Source organism: Sitophilus oryzae, unplaced genomic scaffold (genome assembly GCF_002938485.1).
Source record: "Sitophilus oryzae breed Bouriz unplaced genomic scaffold, Soryzae_2.0 scaffold_1185_pilon_pilon, whole genome shotgun sequence".
NCBI lineage: Eukaryota > Metazoa > Arthropoda > Insecta > Coleoptera > Curculionidae > Sitophilus > Sitophilus oryzae.
The window spans coordinates 140,505-157,684 of NW_022145821.1; the positions used below are offsets into that span (position 1 = coordinate 140,505).

The window sequence follows — 17,180 nt, forward strand, 5'->3', positions numbered from 1 at the left end:
CTCAAAAGGCGTAAGTGCACCTAAACGACAAAAAATGACTAGAATAATAAGACACAAAAGTCTTAAACGCCTTTCAAAAAGACGTAAACGCCAATCGAGCCTAGAAAGAAAGGCGTAAGCGCCAAATATTAAAATAACTAATTAACAGTTTAATATTTTATAAGCAAAAATTCTTGAAAAAATGTGCCATATAATCTATAATACTGTAGCAAAAAAATAATTCACACAAAAATAAAAAATATAGATTTTAGACGATTTTTTTCGTCTCCTGAAAAAAATGACGAATGGCGCTTACGCCCTTTTGTCGTGACGCCGTCGATATTGTATCATTTGAAATAATAAATATATCGAGAGAAAATTATATAGGGTATGTGCGATGTGCCATTCTGCAAAAAGAATCGATTTTTGGATCGATCTAGATCGAGATCGAATGACCGCGAATCGATACGAGAAAAATTGCAAGCTAAAAATTCGATCTTTTTTAATTAAATTTTTGACTCCGATTTTCCGTTTTCGCAATTAATGAAAAAAATATACAGGGTGGTCCGAATTGTATTCCGGAAACTTCAGCAGCATATTCTGCAGATAAAAATAAGTAAAAAGTTCGTATAAATGTTTGTTCTAAAATACTTAGTTTCGGAGATACAGGGTGCGGAAGTTTTATTTTTATTTCGATTTTTTCCAAATAATTTATATAAAGTAACGTCAATATTTGGATGAAAATTGTTGGGTGCCCTGACAGTTTTTTTGATATGAGAAATTTGATTTTGATCAAAATGATCCTTCTTGTAGGGGGCGCCACCTACAATTTTTATCTGGTTTGAAGAGTAATAACTTTTCGTCAACCAAACCAAACTACTGGGTAAAAATATATATTTACAAAGTTTTTACGTAAAAAATGTCTCTTGGTAAAATCGCTACAGTAACGGTTCTCGAGATATTTGGAATCGAAATTGTCAATACCTATCATCATTGACATAAATTAAAACATGTTGACTAAATAGTTATCAGACTGAAATCATAAATTTGAAATGTTTTTTGTGCCAAAAGTTCAACGAAACTGTTTTATCATCATTTTTTCGCAGAAAAGTTTATGATTAATTTAGAAAAATAAAATTTCCCAAATGTATTATTTCAGTCAAGTAACTATCTACTCAACGTGATTATTTTTGTCAATGAAATGTATTGACTATTTTCATTTCAAATATCTTGAGAACGGCTGCTCGTAGCGATTTTTACCAAGAGACATTTTTTATGCAAAAAGTCATGAAAATGTATATTTTTTCACTCCGTGCTTTTATACAGGTAGGGACAAAAAGTTATTACACTTCAAAACAGTTTAAACACATGTAGGTGGCGCTCTCTACAAGTAGGAGTCATATTGACATCAAAATCAAATTTCCCATGTCAAAAAACTCCCAGACACACTCCAGACACTAATTTTCATCCAAATATTGACGTTACTTCATAAATTATTAGGAAAAAATCTCTCGAAATAAAAATGAAATTTCTACACCCTGTATCTCCGAAACTAAGCATTTTAGGACATACATTTATACGAAGTTTTTTAGTTATTTTTATCTGCAGGATGTGCTGGTTTTAGAACTCTTTAGTGTGTGTCTATGTGTTAAAAAATGAACCCAATTAATGACTTGGTGTGCAATTTATTGGAAACTCCCTTCAGACGGTGGATAGATGAAGATAAGAGGGATGTTTCATCTCAAGGATAACCAACTGAATCTTTAACCATAAATTGCAAAAAGAAATAAGAAAAAGTGGTAAATCTTATAATATTAAATTTAAGTCTTCCTGGTTTTCTGATTTTAATTGGCTATGCAGTAGCATTGTTTTACAAAAATTACTTTGCTGGTCGTGTTTACTATTTTCTAATAAACATGGCATTTGGAATAAAGAAGGGTTCACTGATTTCGTAAATATAACAAGATCTTTACATAAACATATGGGGATTCTGCAGAACATTTAAAATGTCAGTATTAATGCTAAGAAATTTAAAAAAAATCAAAATACAATCGCTAGACTCTATAAGCTTAATTTTAATGAAAATGTTCGTTTAAATAGACTTTGTTTACGGGTAGTTATTCAAACAATCTTATACAGGGTGGCGCACCTCATTCGCCTCGGTTATTTTTTCGAGATAAATGAGAAAAACACAGTAAACTGAAACTAATACATTTTTAAAATATCTTTTAAAATATCTTTAAAAATACAGTATAATATTCATTAACAATAGACACTTTCCCCTTAGCACTTGTAACTTTTGTTTAGGACATGCAGAAGTCATAGTATTTATTAACGCTTCTATGTAATAACGTAATCTTAATACTACCTACTAAAAAATTGGTAATTATTGGGGAAACTGGAAATCGTCCGATTTTCACCAAAATTATTGTATACACCCTATTTTGAGGTCGTAGATTACGAATCTGGCGGTCTCTTACCGTTTTTCAGAAAAACTGAAAATAATTTCAATATTGAATTTTTCTTTATTTCGGTCCTAAGAAGTTAAAAGATAAAGACTTCTTATTTTATTTGTTATTTTATTTGGCTGTATGAACCCACCATAAAAGCCACACTTGATTGAGGATAGAAAAATGTCCAAAATTTTACTGAAAAACACTTTTCTTAACGAAATAACAAAGAAAATTGAGACCAGATGGAAGTTGGACATTTCATTTATCCTTCTTTCTCTCTCCTATGTAATGAGAGAGACAAATATATTCTAGACCTAATTGACCTAATCTAGAAATTTGAAAATTTACAACGTTGCCATATCTTCTATTTTTTCGGCTGATTAGGGATTTTAAATAAATTACCCATTATGAGATCTGACAATATAAATATCCACAAAGTTACGCGGAAGAGTTTTGATTGCATTGGTTTCAACTTCTATGCGGAGGGGGTTAATCTTTTTTTTATATTATATTAACAAAAGATTAACCCCCTCCGCAAAGAAGTTATATAAAGACTATTTATAACCACGAAGTTGCACGAAAGAGTTTGGTTTGGTTTGGTTTGGTATAATAAATAATTTGGTATAAATTTTTTGATATAATATAACAACAGAAGATTAACACCTTCCGCATGGAAGTTGTAACCAATGCAATTAAAACTCTTTCATGCAACTCCGTGCTTATAAATAGTTAGATCTCGTTAGTAAAATAGCATTTATGGGAAAGAGCCGTTCTTCTGGCGACCGCCTTTCGTAATCCCAGAATGAGCGATAAAAACACGCTAAATTTAGGTTTAGCATTGACAACGTTGCTTTAAATGCCAAAAACAAAACACAACCTAACACCCAACATTTTCAGATTGTTTACAAATTTATTTTAGCAAATTTTCCTCTATTATGCATAGAATTGGTTAAAGAAGTAACAGAAAATAGTAAAAACATGATTGTTTATTGAATACCTAACAAAATATGTGCTAGAAAACCTTAAAAATATGAGAAATTATGAAAAATTCGATGTTGAAATAATTTTTCGTTTTTCTGAAAAACGGTGCAAGAGACCGCCAGAAAAAAAGTTCATATTCGTAATCTACGACCTGAAAATAGTGTGTATACCAATTTTGGCGAAAATCTGACGATTTCAAGTTTTCCCAATAATAAAAATTTGGCACTTACCCCCTATTTCCACTCTTTATTTATACTTACAATCTTACAATAGAGATATATGTACCTATAATGTGTAGTGTTATGGATACAAAAACGTAAGTAAACTTAATATTTGCAATTATATTAATATTAATTTGGAATTCGTTTTACCACATTTTTTAAACTGCTTTTTAATATTTGTAGAAATAATGGTTTAATCTGCTTATTCTGCCAAAAAGAATTCTCAACTACCTCTAGCAAAAACAAACACATAAGAAAATTTCATCTAGATTTGGCTCTTACAAAGACAAAAAGAATAATTTGCCCACTTTGCTCTTCTATATTTTCTTATCACAGAAATCTGATAACCCACTTAAGCGACAACCATTCTACAGACATTAGACAGACTAATTTAAGATTTAGAAATTACGAAGAATTTACAGTGTGGACAAAACTGGAGAACGTAAAACTAGGTTATGCGAACTAGACAAACTATAAAACGCAAAATGGAAGGGTTATTATATTTAATTGTAATCGAAGTAATCCAAGAGGTTAGTAAACATTAGCAGTCAAGTTGTTTAAATAATTTTTTCATTAAATAACAATTTTTAGAATTTGTTAGTAATTGTAAGAAACGAAAGATGAAGAAAGGAGGTACTATAAAAATTAGTGGAACATGTCCATCGAGAATTTATGTGAAAATCATAGAGAATGGTAACTACTTGATTCCTTTTTTTGCATTATACATACATATGACAAATATACTACTTTAGGAGATGTAAATGTAAATTTTATTCAGACATATGTTGGACATGATGATGAGTAAGTATATAAGGAGGAAACTTTCTAAGATTGAAACTATACAAGATAAAAATCACAAGTTACCGAGCGAACAAATTTCCAAAGTTGAATGTATTCAAAAACCAAAAAGTGAGTCAACAAGCAAAATAAGTCCTAAAATTGAATTTACAGGACAAGTAAATGATACTACTATAGAAGATCCTATGACATGTACTGGCAATCCTTTGAATAAGAAGACTAAGGAAGGAGCATAATGCTATCCATCTATTCATGCATGGTGGGCGGAAAAAGGACTCTAGGGTGGGGATCCTTGACAGTTCTGTTTGACGATTCATTTGACACATTTGAATTTGATTTGAAATTTTGTGGATTTGTCAGTCTTTACGGAGCTTATTTTATGTTATTTATTATTTATTCTACTACTGATAGTTGTATAAAGGTAGTAAATCTAGATGGAAATTGTGGCAGAACTTAAATTAACAGTGACACTATCGCGATTTATCGAAAAAGACTCTAAAATAGTTGGTTGTGTAGCGTGCGGTAGATCTCGGCAAAAATCGAGTGAAATAATGGAACAACTTTTTGCTAGTAAGTGACTATATAATATACATACGTGTAGTAAACCGATCATTTATGAAATTCACTTAAATTAACTAATTATATATTTTTTCTTGCATTTTTGCTTTTGGATTAAAAAGATGTCAAAGAATTTAGATACGTCAATTTGACTTACCTGCTTCAGTCGCGTATTGGATGTTTGTGTTAATAAATAATTATTAAAACTTATCTATTTTTATTATAATAATATGTTTTTATAACAATTTTAGTAACTACCAACATTTATTCACAACGTAAAATAAAAAAAATTATTGAGTCTACCCCACGTCTACCCTACATCATAGCTTTACATTTTTTAAATAAAATTAGAACGGCACTGATAAACCGGAATTTAAGTCGGCCATATTTGAGTTCCATCGCGGTGGATCTAAGATTTTTGATAGGCTCCTTCCTTAAGCCGGAGTCTCATGCATCCGAAATCCGATGACACGACGATCCGACGGTGCTCCTATTGGTCGAAATATTTTGACACCAATTTTTATCCGATATTTTTAACTAATCGTCCGACGTCGTATAAAGTTAAATTTTGTTTAACTTTTGTACGATATCGTGTGTTTTTTAACCTCACTTTTTTTGAAAACATTAGTTTTTATAAACAAGTTTAGTGGGAAGGGGGTAATTTCGGGATATTTGGCGAGGAAGTTATTTTTGTAAATGTTTCTCCAATAATACATGTAATAATGTTGATACTGTTGATAGGAAATGACAGGTCTAAATGCCAAAACTGTCTAATTTCGGAACGAACTTTCGGATGTATGTGACAGGCTTTTTTTATTTCACAGGATAACTTCAAATTTCGGATGTCCTACCATCGGATTTCGGATGCATGAGACTCCGGCTTTAGTCTTCTTATTCAAAGCACCAATCATAAACAAATCGTATATCCGATGAATGGAGGCACGAAAATGCAATAAATTTAAAAACTGCGTAACCAATAGAAGTCTTTATATTCAACCAATAAAATTAATATTGTATCATTGTATCGTCGGTTAACGCATGCATGAAAATCAAGCTTTACTGAATTTTATACCTTAAAAGTTGGTTAATTAATTTTAATATCAATTTTTTTAAACCGGTACCTTTTGATCTTATGTCTACACTATTAAAAACTAGAAACTATTTTTATTTACCTACCCTGTGATGTAATTTTTTACAGCTACTTCAGTTTTTAGGACCATCAATATAGACGGTCTACAAACTATTGGTGGCTAATACAACTCTCTGAGTCCACACTTTTTCCTCGATTTTTTGTCCGATCTTAATTTTAAAAAACACAAAACATACGTAATAACACAAACCAAAATGGAAAAGCAGTATCGTAAATAGTTGTCATTTTCCATAACGCGCATAATTTGACACAAATATGGAGTGTATAGGTAAGGAGAAATATCTTCGTGTATTAAAAATGGTCATGAAATAGGGAAGACTTAAGATGACGCTGCTGTAGGAAAAATCTAAAATTTAAAATATGCGCCGAAAATTTTTAGAACAGGAAATGATTCAAAAGAGATGAATATTTGACGTGAAGGCGCGGGTTTCAAAAAAATACAAATTTTATTTTCATGTCACAAAATAAATTATCGATTTTTATTCAGCAGCCATAGACTGAGCCTCTAATATATAAAAATATGTAATTGTTTTATATTCTAAAAAATAAAAACAAAGCTTTTTTGGGTGATGTTTGGTTATGTTACTTTTATTCTCTTATCTATGGTTACTTTTAATTTTTTAGTTTTATGCGTCATTAACGCCACTGTGGTTATTTGGTGAACCCTTATTCTTCCCATTTTTGGTGATCACTTTTTCAAATAAAGTCCCACAAGAGATATTTCTCCTCATCTCTACACTCCATGGACACAAATAATAGCCTATATTTGACAAGTTTCGAAAATCCTAAGTTGAGTTCATAAGCAGCTGCGTCCGTGCGTCGCACAGTAGGCAATAGGTCCAAACCAAGTTGCAAAAAATAACATCCACAGTTAGCATTTATGGCAATAACATTAGATTGGAAACATATTAGTTAAGAGGAAACCACATAAAACTAACAAAAAACATATTCGGAGTCTCTTTCGAGGGGCTGTAAAACGAACTTTGCGCAAAACCTACATTTTCAGTTAATTTGTGTCCAATAACTGCCTTTTTTCTACAATTTTTTAAATAGTAGGCGTTGCATTCAAGTGACACAGTATTATAACAATTGAATCGGACGACCTTAGCTTACTGTCAAAAATTATTGTAAAATCGTCATAATGTATTTTACGTAGGTAAACGTTTAATGTGAAGGTAAGTAAAAAAGTATCTTTTATTTTGATTTTTTGGATAAAAACTAGGTAAAGGTCAAAGTAGAACATAATCATTTAAGATTTTTTTGATAGTGGCATATATTCTATCTTAGAAAAGTTAAGTCAAAAAAATCGCAAAAAATCGCAACATTAAATTTATTGGAAGCGTAAGCCTCCATGCGTATGTGTATAGTAACATCCTTTATGTGGATACTTCTCATAAATTAATTGTTATAGTAGCTAGAGCTAGAGAAGAACTTGAAATATAAAGTTACGTAACTTTTCTCAAGATTTCCGAAGTCCTATGTCATAAATGTCAAATTACATTTTTTGACAAATTGACAAATTTTGACAGTACCTAATTTTTTAAATTAAATGAAATGGGTTTTTCTTTCAGATTTAAAAATGTGCACTTCATGACCATTGCTTCCAGCTGTTATAAAACAAAATATCAGTAAATAGTAGATGGTAAAATAAAATTTAGATATTTTTAATAGGTATAAGTTCTATTATTTTCTAAATCGTCATTGTTTAATTCTCAGAATATTATTACTTATTTAAAATATAATAATAAAATAAAGTTCACATATTGTCTGGTATTATTAGAGACCCAACTTATTCAAATGACAAACAATCTTGAATAAAAGTTTGATTGGATTAGTATACTAGGGTTTTCTTTTATACATTGACACCCCCTTTATCTTTTTTATTTGACGTTTCCGAAAACTGTCTCAAATGAAAGTGGTTTTGAATAAATTTGCGAAAAAAAATCTACTTCGCATATACAAAGTGCTTCAAAAAGTCTTGGCGTGGTTCAACTATCTTATTTCAAATTAGGTATAGGCTATGTTACAAAAAAGTAGTTAGGATTTTTAGGAGAAAATAAAAATCAAATAAAAAATTGGGTCCTAATTTGAAATAAGAATGTTGGGCCACACACAGGATTTCTAAGGCACCCTGTATATGCAAAGATAACTGTTTTGAAAAATGTATTCGAAACCGTTAAACTTTTATTCAAGACACTTTTTTCGAAAACGTCGAATAAAAAAGATACAGAGGATGTCAATATATAAAACAAACCCTGTATATGGCGGAGGAGTAATAATTGCTCAATATTTGTCTTGAATTGCTCAATATTTGTCTTCAATAATTGTTTCATCTTGGCTCTGCCAAAAATCGTAAAATTTAGTGAAATGTAAAATATTCTTACCGCATTTTGGTAGCTGAATTAGTCAAAAGATGATTTTTCCATTTTATGAATCCCCTCCACCACCCCCAACCACTCTCAAGTCAGCCAAAACTAACAGGGTTCACGGCCTACTGGCATAGAATGTTTTTACCAAATTTGAATAAAATCGTACAAAAAAATAATTTTTGCAACATACTTCTGGATTTTTGCCCACTGTGCGTCGTTCGTCGTTTCGTCACTCCAATTATATTGAAATATGATTTGTAATTTTTGAAATAAACCCATCCATGGTAAACTTAAAAAATATTAGAAACTTTTTTTAGTGAAATAATTGGATTGGTATGGACGTCATCTGCTTTTTTTTCTGTCATCGTCTGTCGAAATGTTTCCTAAGTGCTAAAACAGAGTATAGATGCCATAGGCCAATCTAGCAATGAGCCGTTATTGAAGTATTTACCATTATTTACAAAATCCTCTTAAATTAGCATTATTTTTTATATCTTGTTATTATGTTTTTGGTTGGATTAATTTTTTTCAATTAAATTCCTTACACTTTGCTATAATTTTTACAGTTTTACCCTTTGTAGATGGAGATTGCGGAACTTGTAAATTTTTGCTGGTCTTTAAGCGATGAAAGGTATTTTGCCGCTATGGCAGAATTTAAGAAGACAATGGCTAGTATTACAGAAAGCCAAAACACCGAGAGGTCTTGCAAAAAAATAAAAACGGAGGAGCAGTAATAGAATTAAGGTACTAAGTTAACAATAATGTACAAAAATGTACGCTCAACCTGGGACACTCTGTATACAGTTGCCGCGATACAACTACCCCTTTAAATAATCTAGCCTCGTTAGATGTTATATACAGTGGCGCAACTAGACACACACTGTTGGGGGGACTAGTCAAGTCCTTCGGTAGGGCTTTTGTAGGTGGGTCACTATAAGATAATATTGATTTAACGTTAAAACCAATTTTAAACGACCCGCTCAAGTAATCTGGAGGCTAAGCCCCCCCCCCCTAGCCCCACCCTAATTACCCACTGGTTATATACAATATTTTTTTTTTTTTTTTATGGAAATGAAAATGTAAAATGACAACAATCCTTTGAATAAGAAGACTAAGGAAGGAGCATAATGCTATCCATCTATTCATGCATGGTGGGCGGAAAAAGCGCCATAAAAGCACTCTAGGGTGGGGATCCTTGACAGTTCTGTTTGACGATTCATTTGACAAATTTGAATTTGATTTGAAATTTTGTGGATTTGTCAGTGTTTACGGAGCTTATTTTATGTTATTTATACTTAACTTTTCGCTAGTAAGTGACTATATAATATACATACGTGTAGTAAACCGATCATTTATGAAATTCACTTAAATTAACTAAATTATATATTTTTCTTGCATTTTAGCTTTTATTTATTACTTGTCAAAGATTAGATGTCAAAGAATTTAGATACGTTAATTTGACTTACCTGCTTCAGTAGCGTATCGGATGTTTGTGGTAATAAATACTTATTATAACTTATCTATTTTTATTAGAATTATATATTTTGATAACAATTTTAATAACTACCAACATTTATTCACAACGTAAAATAAAACAACAAATTATTGAGTCTACCCCACGTCTACCCTACATCATAGTTTTACATTTTTTAAATAAAATTAGAACGACACTGATAAACCGGAATTTAAGTCGGCCATATTTGAGGCCCATCGCGGTGTACCTAGATTTTTGATATGCTCCTTCCTTAGTCTTCTTATTCAAAGTACAAACCTTAAACAAACCATTCATTTGCATTAATTTCTTTGTGATTTTAGTCTTTTATAGCGTTATAGACATATTTTCATTAATTCTTATTTTTCTTTAATACTCAATTTTAATTATTCAAGAATCACAGTAGAAGGTCAGCCAATTAAGGGGTGTTTTTATGAGGCTGAATTACAGAAGACAAAGTCTCGAAGTCTCCTGGTTAGGTTAAATAATATTAAACAATTTCATGTGAAGTGGTTAGGCTTTTCATCCAGGTTTTACTCATGAATTTATGTTTCAGTTAACATTATTTAAAATTTATAATATTTAAACTTTATAAATCAAGGTTTATTCTATTAAAAATAAACACATATTTTTTTTAAATCGTTTTATATTTAAATAAACCTACCTTTATTAGTATATACCGGGTGCGTCTCAAAAGTGGCTCACCCCTATAACTTTTTATTTCTTCAGATAAAAAAACGAGATTTGGTATGTTAGTATATGATATAAATTAGGATTGATTGATATATTCAGTTTTTGATCACTTTCTGTTTCACCGGAAACGACTACAACTTTTGATTTTTAAATAGCACTCTCGGTATTTTTTTACTTTATTCGATAGAAATGACATTCTTAATAGAATGACATATCATATGGTCGCTTAATAAAAAATTGTTTTTTAAAATTCAATCTAGAGTGCCATGTGTATGTTAAAAACACTAATTCTTCATCAAGGAGCCTTGGAAAAAAATTTGATCGTCTAATGTTTTTAGTGTCTTGTCTTGGCCAGTTAGAAAATGCTCAAATCGTATTTTTAATCGTATCTCAATTTTTTCAAATAGAACGAGGATGGCTCATTAACATATTTGGAAAAAGCATTTTTTTACGAATAATTTGATACCACACACATGGTATTTTGAGTCAAATTTTCGGTACGAACCGCAAGTTATATTAATATTATATAATTAATATTTATATTTGACAACACTTTATACTTGACGAAAAAAAATTCCGTTGAGTTTTTTTGCATCTAAGTGGGTGGTCGAAATTGGTCTGTTTTAACAAAGAAAACCTATTTCCTGACTAGATAAGAGCAAAACCGACATAGATGTCATGGGCTCGATTTCTGAGACACGTTTAGTGGTGTAAACCGCCTCACAGTGGGGTATGACACCGATAGTTGATCGAAATCTTTTTATGTATGAAATGAACAAAATTCTTACAGCTTTAGTGTATATTAATAAATAATATTTTCTTGCCTTTAGCTGTGTATTTTTTCTAATTTCGAAAAATCGAAAGTAGAGAAAAAAATAAAAAGTCAAGAGAAAATTGTTTTTGCTTGTCGTAAAGGGGGGAACCAAGCTCCACTCCCTCAACCGGTTTCTGGGCCTACCCTTCTTCAAGAAAATATTATTTATTAATATACACTAAGGCTGTAAGAATTTTGTTCATTTCATATATATTTGAGCGGGCCGAAAAACGCCCTTTACCATCTTTTGACGGGAGATGCAGTAATATCTCACCGATACTATACGACATCATCTGTTGATATTGAAAAAGTTTTGCTTGTCGTATCGGTGAGAACCAGCCCCTGGACAGCCCTCCTGATGAAGAGTAGGCCCAGTAACCGGTTGAGGGAGTGGAGCTTGGTTCCCCCCTTTACGACAAGCAAAAACAATTTTCTCTTTACTTTTCATTTTTTTTTCTCTACGTTCGATTTTTCGAAATTAGACAAAATACACAGCTAAAGGCAAGAAAATATTATTTATTAATCTTTTTATGTAGACCTTATATAAATTATTGCTATTTTTAATTAAAGAGGAAATAATATGAACAAAATAAAGGATAATTCGTCGATTCTAAAAAAAAGAAACAAAAATCACCGTTCCAGTGTTTCCACGGTCAATGCCACTAATGCCAGTAGTAATATCGCAACTAATACTACTAATGCTACGACTGATCCGCGACCAATTCCTATACCACTAAAGCCGGTACTAATGCCAAATTGTGCTATACTGCACTAATGCGATAATGGCACTAATGCGATCGCTTTGTACACAACAATGCCATCGCGGTTTACACCTCGCATTAGTATATCATTGATTTGCAAATTAGAGGAAACCAAGAATGTTTTTCTCATTTTATCAGCAAAGTCGCAAAAAGTCGCAGTATTTTATTTGACTGTATGAAAGCCCAGTGTTTACTAAGTATAACGTATATAGACAATATGCTGAATTCTTTGAAATGCGCAACTAAATCTCTAAGTATAATAAAAATGTCACAAATTTAATCAAATTTTCTGAACGCCTAACTTTTAGTTGCAAAAAAAATCGTTAGTATAGAGAATATCAAAATAGATAATATGTTTTTGTAGAATACATACCTGCAGCTTCCTGAGCCATTTTCAATCAAAACAATAATATAAAAGTAAAAGGAGCACAAGAACAACAATAATTTAATTTTAAACATAAAATTTAGCCATTTACCTCTTATCTCTGAGAAGTAACAACTTTGACGTTTCGTTGAAACAAATGAATGCAACTAAACACACCCATAGCAACGCCATTCATGACAGACATGATTTAACTTATCATTTATCTTTTTTTGTGAAATCTTAAACACATTTGCTTTTTCGAATTTCGATCACCTTTTTCATGCTAATACTCCACCGTGGGCCTGTTGATATTTGCACTGCCAACCTTTTTGAATTTTTTCCCGTTTAGAAAATTGCTCATAACTTTTGTATTTCGCGGAATAATAAAATTCTGTAAAAACGTTCTTAAGGTACTTTTTTAAGCATAATCCAGTGGCGTAGTCAGTTTTTTTTCTATACATGCTCCTTTTGTCAGAAATAATAAACAATATAACTTTTTAAATGGAAATCATAGTTGGCTATGAACTTAAAAAAATGCTGGCGTTTATCCCTTTCCAACGATTTAAAGTTATGTGTATTTATTTCTAAGAATGAGAGAAATATTAGGTTTTTTATGTTTGTATCGAGGCGGGCCTTGATTTTGTGTTAACCTAGTTGCCTAATTATTTTTTATCACAATTTAATATTCTATATTATTATTTATCTGCATAATTAAAAACTTTTGAAAAGGTAAATCAACATTTAGAAAGAATTGGGTTGGAACGAGGGGCCCATGTCTTGGCCTGCTAGGTCCTGTGATTTAACTCCTTTCGATTTTTTATGGGGGAAATTAAAAGACCTTATATACAGGGTGTCCCAGAAATAAGTGCAAATATTTTAACTGGTAGTATAGTTCAACCCCAGAAACACGCCTATGAGGTTTTTTTTGCAAAAAAAAATGTTGAAAATTTAAAATTTTTCTTGACATTTTCCGGGAAATTTGAAAAAACTTTTTAGTGCCACTTGTTTATTCACCTGAGATTTCCCTACGGTGTATCTAAACCTTGCAGTGTTGCAACCTCTTATGTTATCGACATTCTACATAGTTCGGCGGAACATAGTTCTACATTTATAAATTCATAGACAAATTTCTACTAAAAATTAGGAATGGTAAATTTAATCTTTTATCAGTGCTCATTATTAATAATTACAGAAAAAAACACATTAATTATTTTTAGTACTTACCCTTTCAATGAAAACTTAACAAAAACCACCGAAAATTAACTAAAACATTACGTTTATGACGTTTACGAAAATCTTTGTTATGCTGCAAAATAACTTTATTTTGGAATAAATTTAATAAAATGATTCATATTATTCACAATCAGGTCACAAAAAAGAAATTCCTAAAATGTTTATCGTAATTTAGAATTCAATTCAAGAAATTTAGAAAACAGCCCAACGAATAATCGATTCATTTTTGTTTTGTTTGTTTTCTTTCATGTTTCTCTGTTTTATTTGAACCACTGTTTTACAAAACACCTTGAAAAGCGCACATTACTTTGAATACCTTTCTGAATGAATAAATGTTGAGAATTATTGTCTCTTATCGCCACTTTACGAACTACTTTCAATCTAAGAAAATACATGTTTCATTCAACAATTTTAAATAGGTATTTTGTTTTTTCGCTATTTTTTCGATGTATTTCGACAATTCCATCGACAGCCTAACCGTCAGCCAAGAGCGCCGCATGTGAACTGGTCCTTTGAGTCGCCGGTCGCCGCGCCGTCGTGGCGGGCTTGCGTCAGACGACGATGTTAAGCAACGTTGCCGTAGTTACAACAATTTCAAATTCAAGACATTCGAAGCAATCAAATTCATATTAACTTTTAAAAATAAAACAGAGAAACATGAAAGGAAACAAACAAAACAAAAATGAATTGACTATTCGTCGGGCTGTTTTCGATGTCTTGAATTCTGAATTACGATAAACATTTTAGAAATTTCTTTTTTTGTGACCTTATCAATAATCAATTCATTTGTGTTTTGTTTGTTTCCTTTCATGTTTTTCTGTTTTATTTTTAAAATTTAATAAGAATTTGATTTCTTCGAGTGTCTTGAATTTGAAATTGTTGAAACTACGGCAACCTCGCATGACGCAAGCTCGACACGGCGGCGCGACAAAGGAGCAGTTACCAGTGATGCGCGGGTCTCTTGACCGACGCGACGGTTGGGCTGTTGATGGAATTGTCGAAATACATAGAAAATTAGCGAAAAAACAAAATACGTATTTAAAATTGTTGAGTGAAACATGTATTTTCTTAGATTGAAAGTAGTTCTGAAAGTGGCGGTAAGAGACAATGATTCTCAACATTTATTCATTCACAAAGGTATTCAAAATAATGTGTGCTTTTCAAGGTGTTTTGTAAATCAGTGGTTCAAATTGTGATGAGGCCTATATGAAAATAATATGTTAAAAATGGGGACTGTTATTTTAGTAGTTATTATAATAGCATGTACAAGTAAAGCAGCACAGTGAAGTGTATTTTAGTTAAGTGTATATCGAAAAAGAGAACTGTCACAGTTACATCGATCTGTCATAAGTATCTTTTTAATGTTGGGTAAGTTTTTAATTTAACTTTTTAATACATTATTAAACATTTAACTTTTAATTTATTTTATGTAATAATATCACAATCTTAAAATGTAATGCATCTCTGCAAACTCCTCAGGTGTTGTGATTTTATGACTTACTTTTAACATATACTTTCTTGTCCCTATGGCAACACAGTGCGTCGAATTAACTGAATTCCGGGCTTGATCCGGGTAATTGGATGTAGTTGGCGATATCTGCCGGCGGTTCTCAAAATGTTGCGATTATTTTTTTAAATTTTCAAAGTTAAATAACTCGGTTATTTTCAATTTATTTTAAAAATGGTAAAGAGAAGAATGTTTATTTTGACCAGATCTACCACCCCTTAAAATATCTGCACTCATTTCTGGGACACCCTGTATAATGGAAGAACCATTGGGACGAGAGAAGAATTGCAGAAGGCTACTAGGCAAGCTTTTGGACTTATTAAACCAGTTCGCCTAATAAATCGTTGTAACTCTGTGCGCAAAAGATGTTTATTGTGTATTCAACAAGGGGGTGCTCAATTTGAACATCTTTGATTTTTTTAGAAAACTATATTTGTCACTCAAAGATACGTTTTTTTAGTTTTGTTTTTTGTTTATTGTATCGATTTCAGTTGTTGTTATTAGTAATACTAATAATTACTATTACTAATAATAATAGAATGCTAATTTACAAAAGTCTTTAATTATGCAGATAAATAATAATATAGAATATTAAATTGTGATAAAAAATAATTAGGCAAATAGGTCAACTCAAAATCAAAGCCCGTTTCGATATAAAGATAAAAACCCTAATATTTCTCTCATTCTTAGAAATAGATATCCATAACTTTATATCGTTGGAAAGGGTTAAACGCCAGCATTTTTTTAAGTTCATAGCCAACTACGATTTCCATTTAAATTTTTTTTTTGAATTCTGACAAAAAGAGCAAGCATAGAAAAAAACTGACTCCGCCACTGGATTGTGCCTAAAAAAGTGCGTTAAGAACGTTTTTACAGAATTTTATTATTCCGCGACATAAAAAAGTTATGGGCAATTTCCCAAATGGCAAAAAATTAAAAAAAAAACGTATCTCAGTTGACAGTGAAAATATCAACAGGCGGTTTACGCCATTAAATGTGTTTCAGAAATCGAGCCCATGACATCCATGTCGGTTTTGCTCTATCTAGTCAGGAAATAGGTTTTCTCTGTTAAAACAGACCAATTTCGACCACTCTGTACTTTATGAATATCTGCTTAAAAGTGTAGAATTAGTGTAAATAATGTATTGATTGTTGGAAAACTAAAAACTAAATGTGTAATTTTAGTAGTTTTTTACTCCGGGCTTACCTTATCTATGAGCACTTTTAATTGCCGAATGTTCATATCGTATTTGGTAGTTTCTATGTTCACTTTTTCTGTAATTTCATTTTTGCATTTTTCCAGTCGTTGGGTATCTTTTCGTAAATCCGCTATTTCTTGGTCCTTTCTGTCGCTTTCTCTGTTCATCTCATTAATTTTATTTTCTTTCTCTGCCACTTTAATAGACAGGCTGTTTATCTAGATTATTTGTTTTTTAGTTTATTATGATGCTGTGATGTTAAGAACTGAAACAATTTACTTGACTTTCTAGGCTTTTATTTTCTTTAACTAATTCTTGCTTTTCCTCTGTAAGGGTTTTGATATCTTTTAGAAGAGCTCGTATAGCTGACCTTTCGTTTTTCTGTTTTTCCTCGATTTTTTGTACCTAAAAATCAGGTTAATATTTGATTAAATATTATTTCAATAATATTCAAGCTGTTGCTACAATTAAAGTAGTTGCTTGGGTTGTAGAATAGTTAACGATAATATTATTGTTAACGATAAAATTAAATTAAAATTCCAGTTTTGTTTTTAAGCTTAAGAAGCATGTCAAAGTTTGATAATTATTACTTTTTGTCATGGCAATTA

General features: G+C 31.1%; 1 protein-coding gene and 1 long non-coding RNA gene across 5 annotated transcripts in view; one reads left to right on the forward strand and one right to left on the reverse strand.

Moving 5' to 3' along the window:
• LOC115891565 (putative leucine-rich repeat-containing protein DDB_G0290503) overlaps nt 1-17,180 on the reverse strand; it is a 68,287-nt gene that overhangs the window by 38,292 nt on the left and 12,815 nt on the right. For all 4 annotated transcript variants that reach the window (XM_030912058.1, XM_030912059.1, XM_030912057.1 and 1 more), the window contains exons 5-6: nt 16,852-16,977; nt 16,581-16,790 (exon numbers count right to left, since the gene is read on the reverse strand). In XM_030912058.1, the coding sequence (XP_030767918.1) occupies nt 16,581-16,790; nt 16,852-16,977 (336 nt within the window). The remainder of the gene's footprint in view (nt 1-16,580; nt 16,791-16,851; nt 16,978-17,180) is intronic.
• Nucleotides 3,537-17,180, forward strand: part of LOC115891571 — a 62,753-nt gene continuing 49,109 nt past the window's right edge. Inside the window, exons 1-5 of the long non-coding RNA XR_004051877.1 lie at nt 3,537-3,729; nt 3,818-4,164; nt 4,226-4,327; nt 4,387-4,543; nt 9,091-9,253. This is a non-coding gene — a long non-coding RNA (uncharacterized LOC115891571). The remainder of the gene's footprint in view (nt 3,730-3,817; nt 4,165-4,225; nt 4,328-4,386; nt 4,544-9,090; nt 9,254-17,180) is intronic.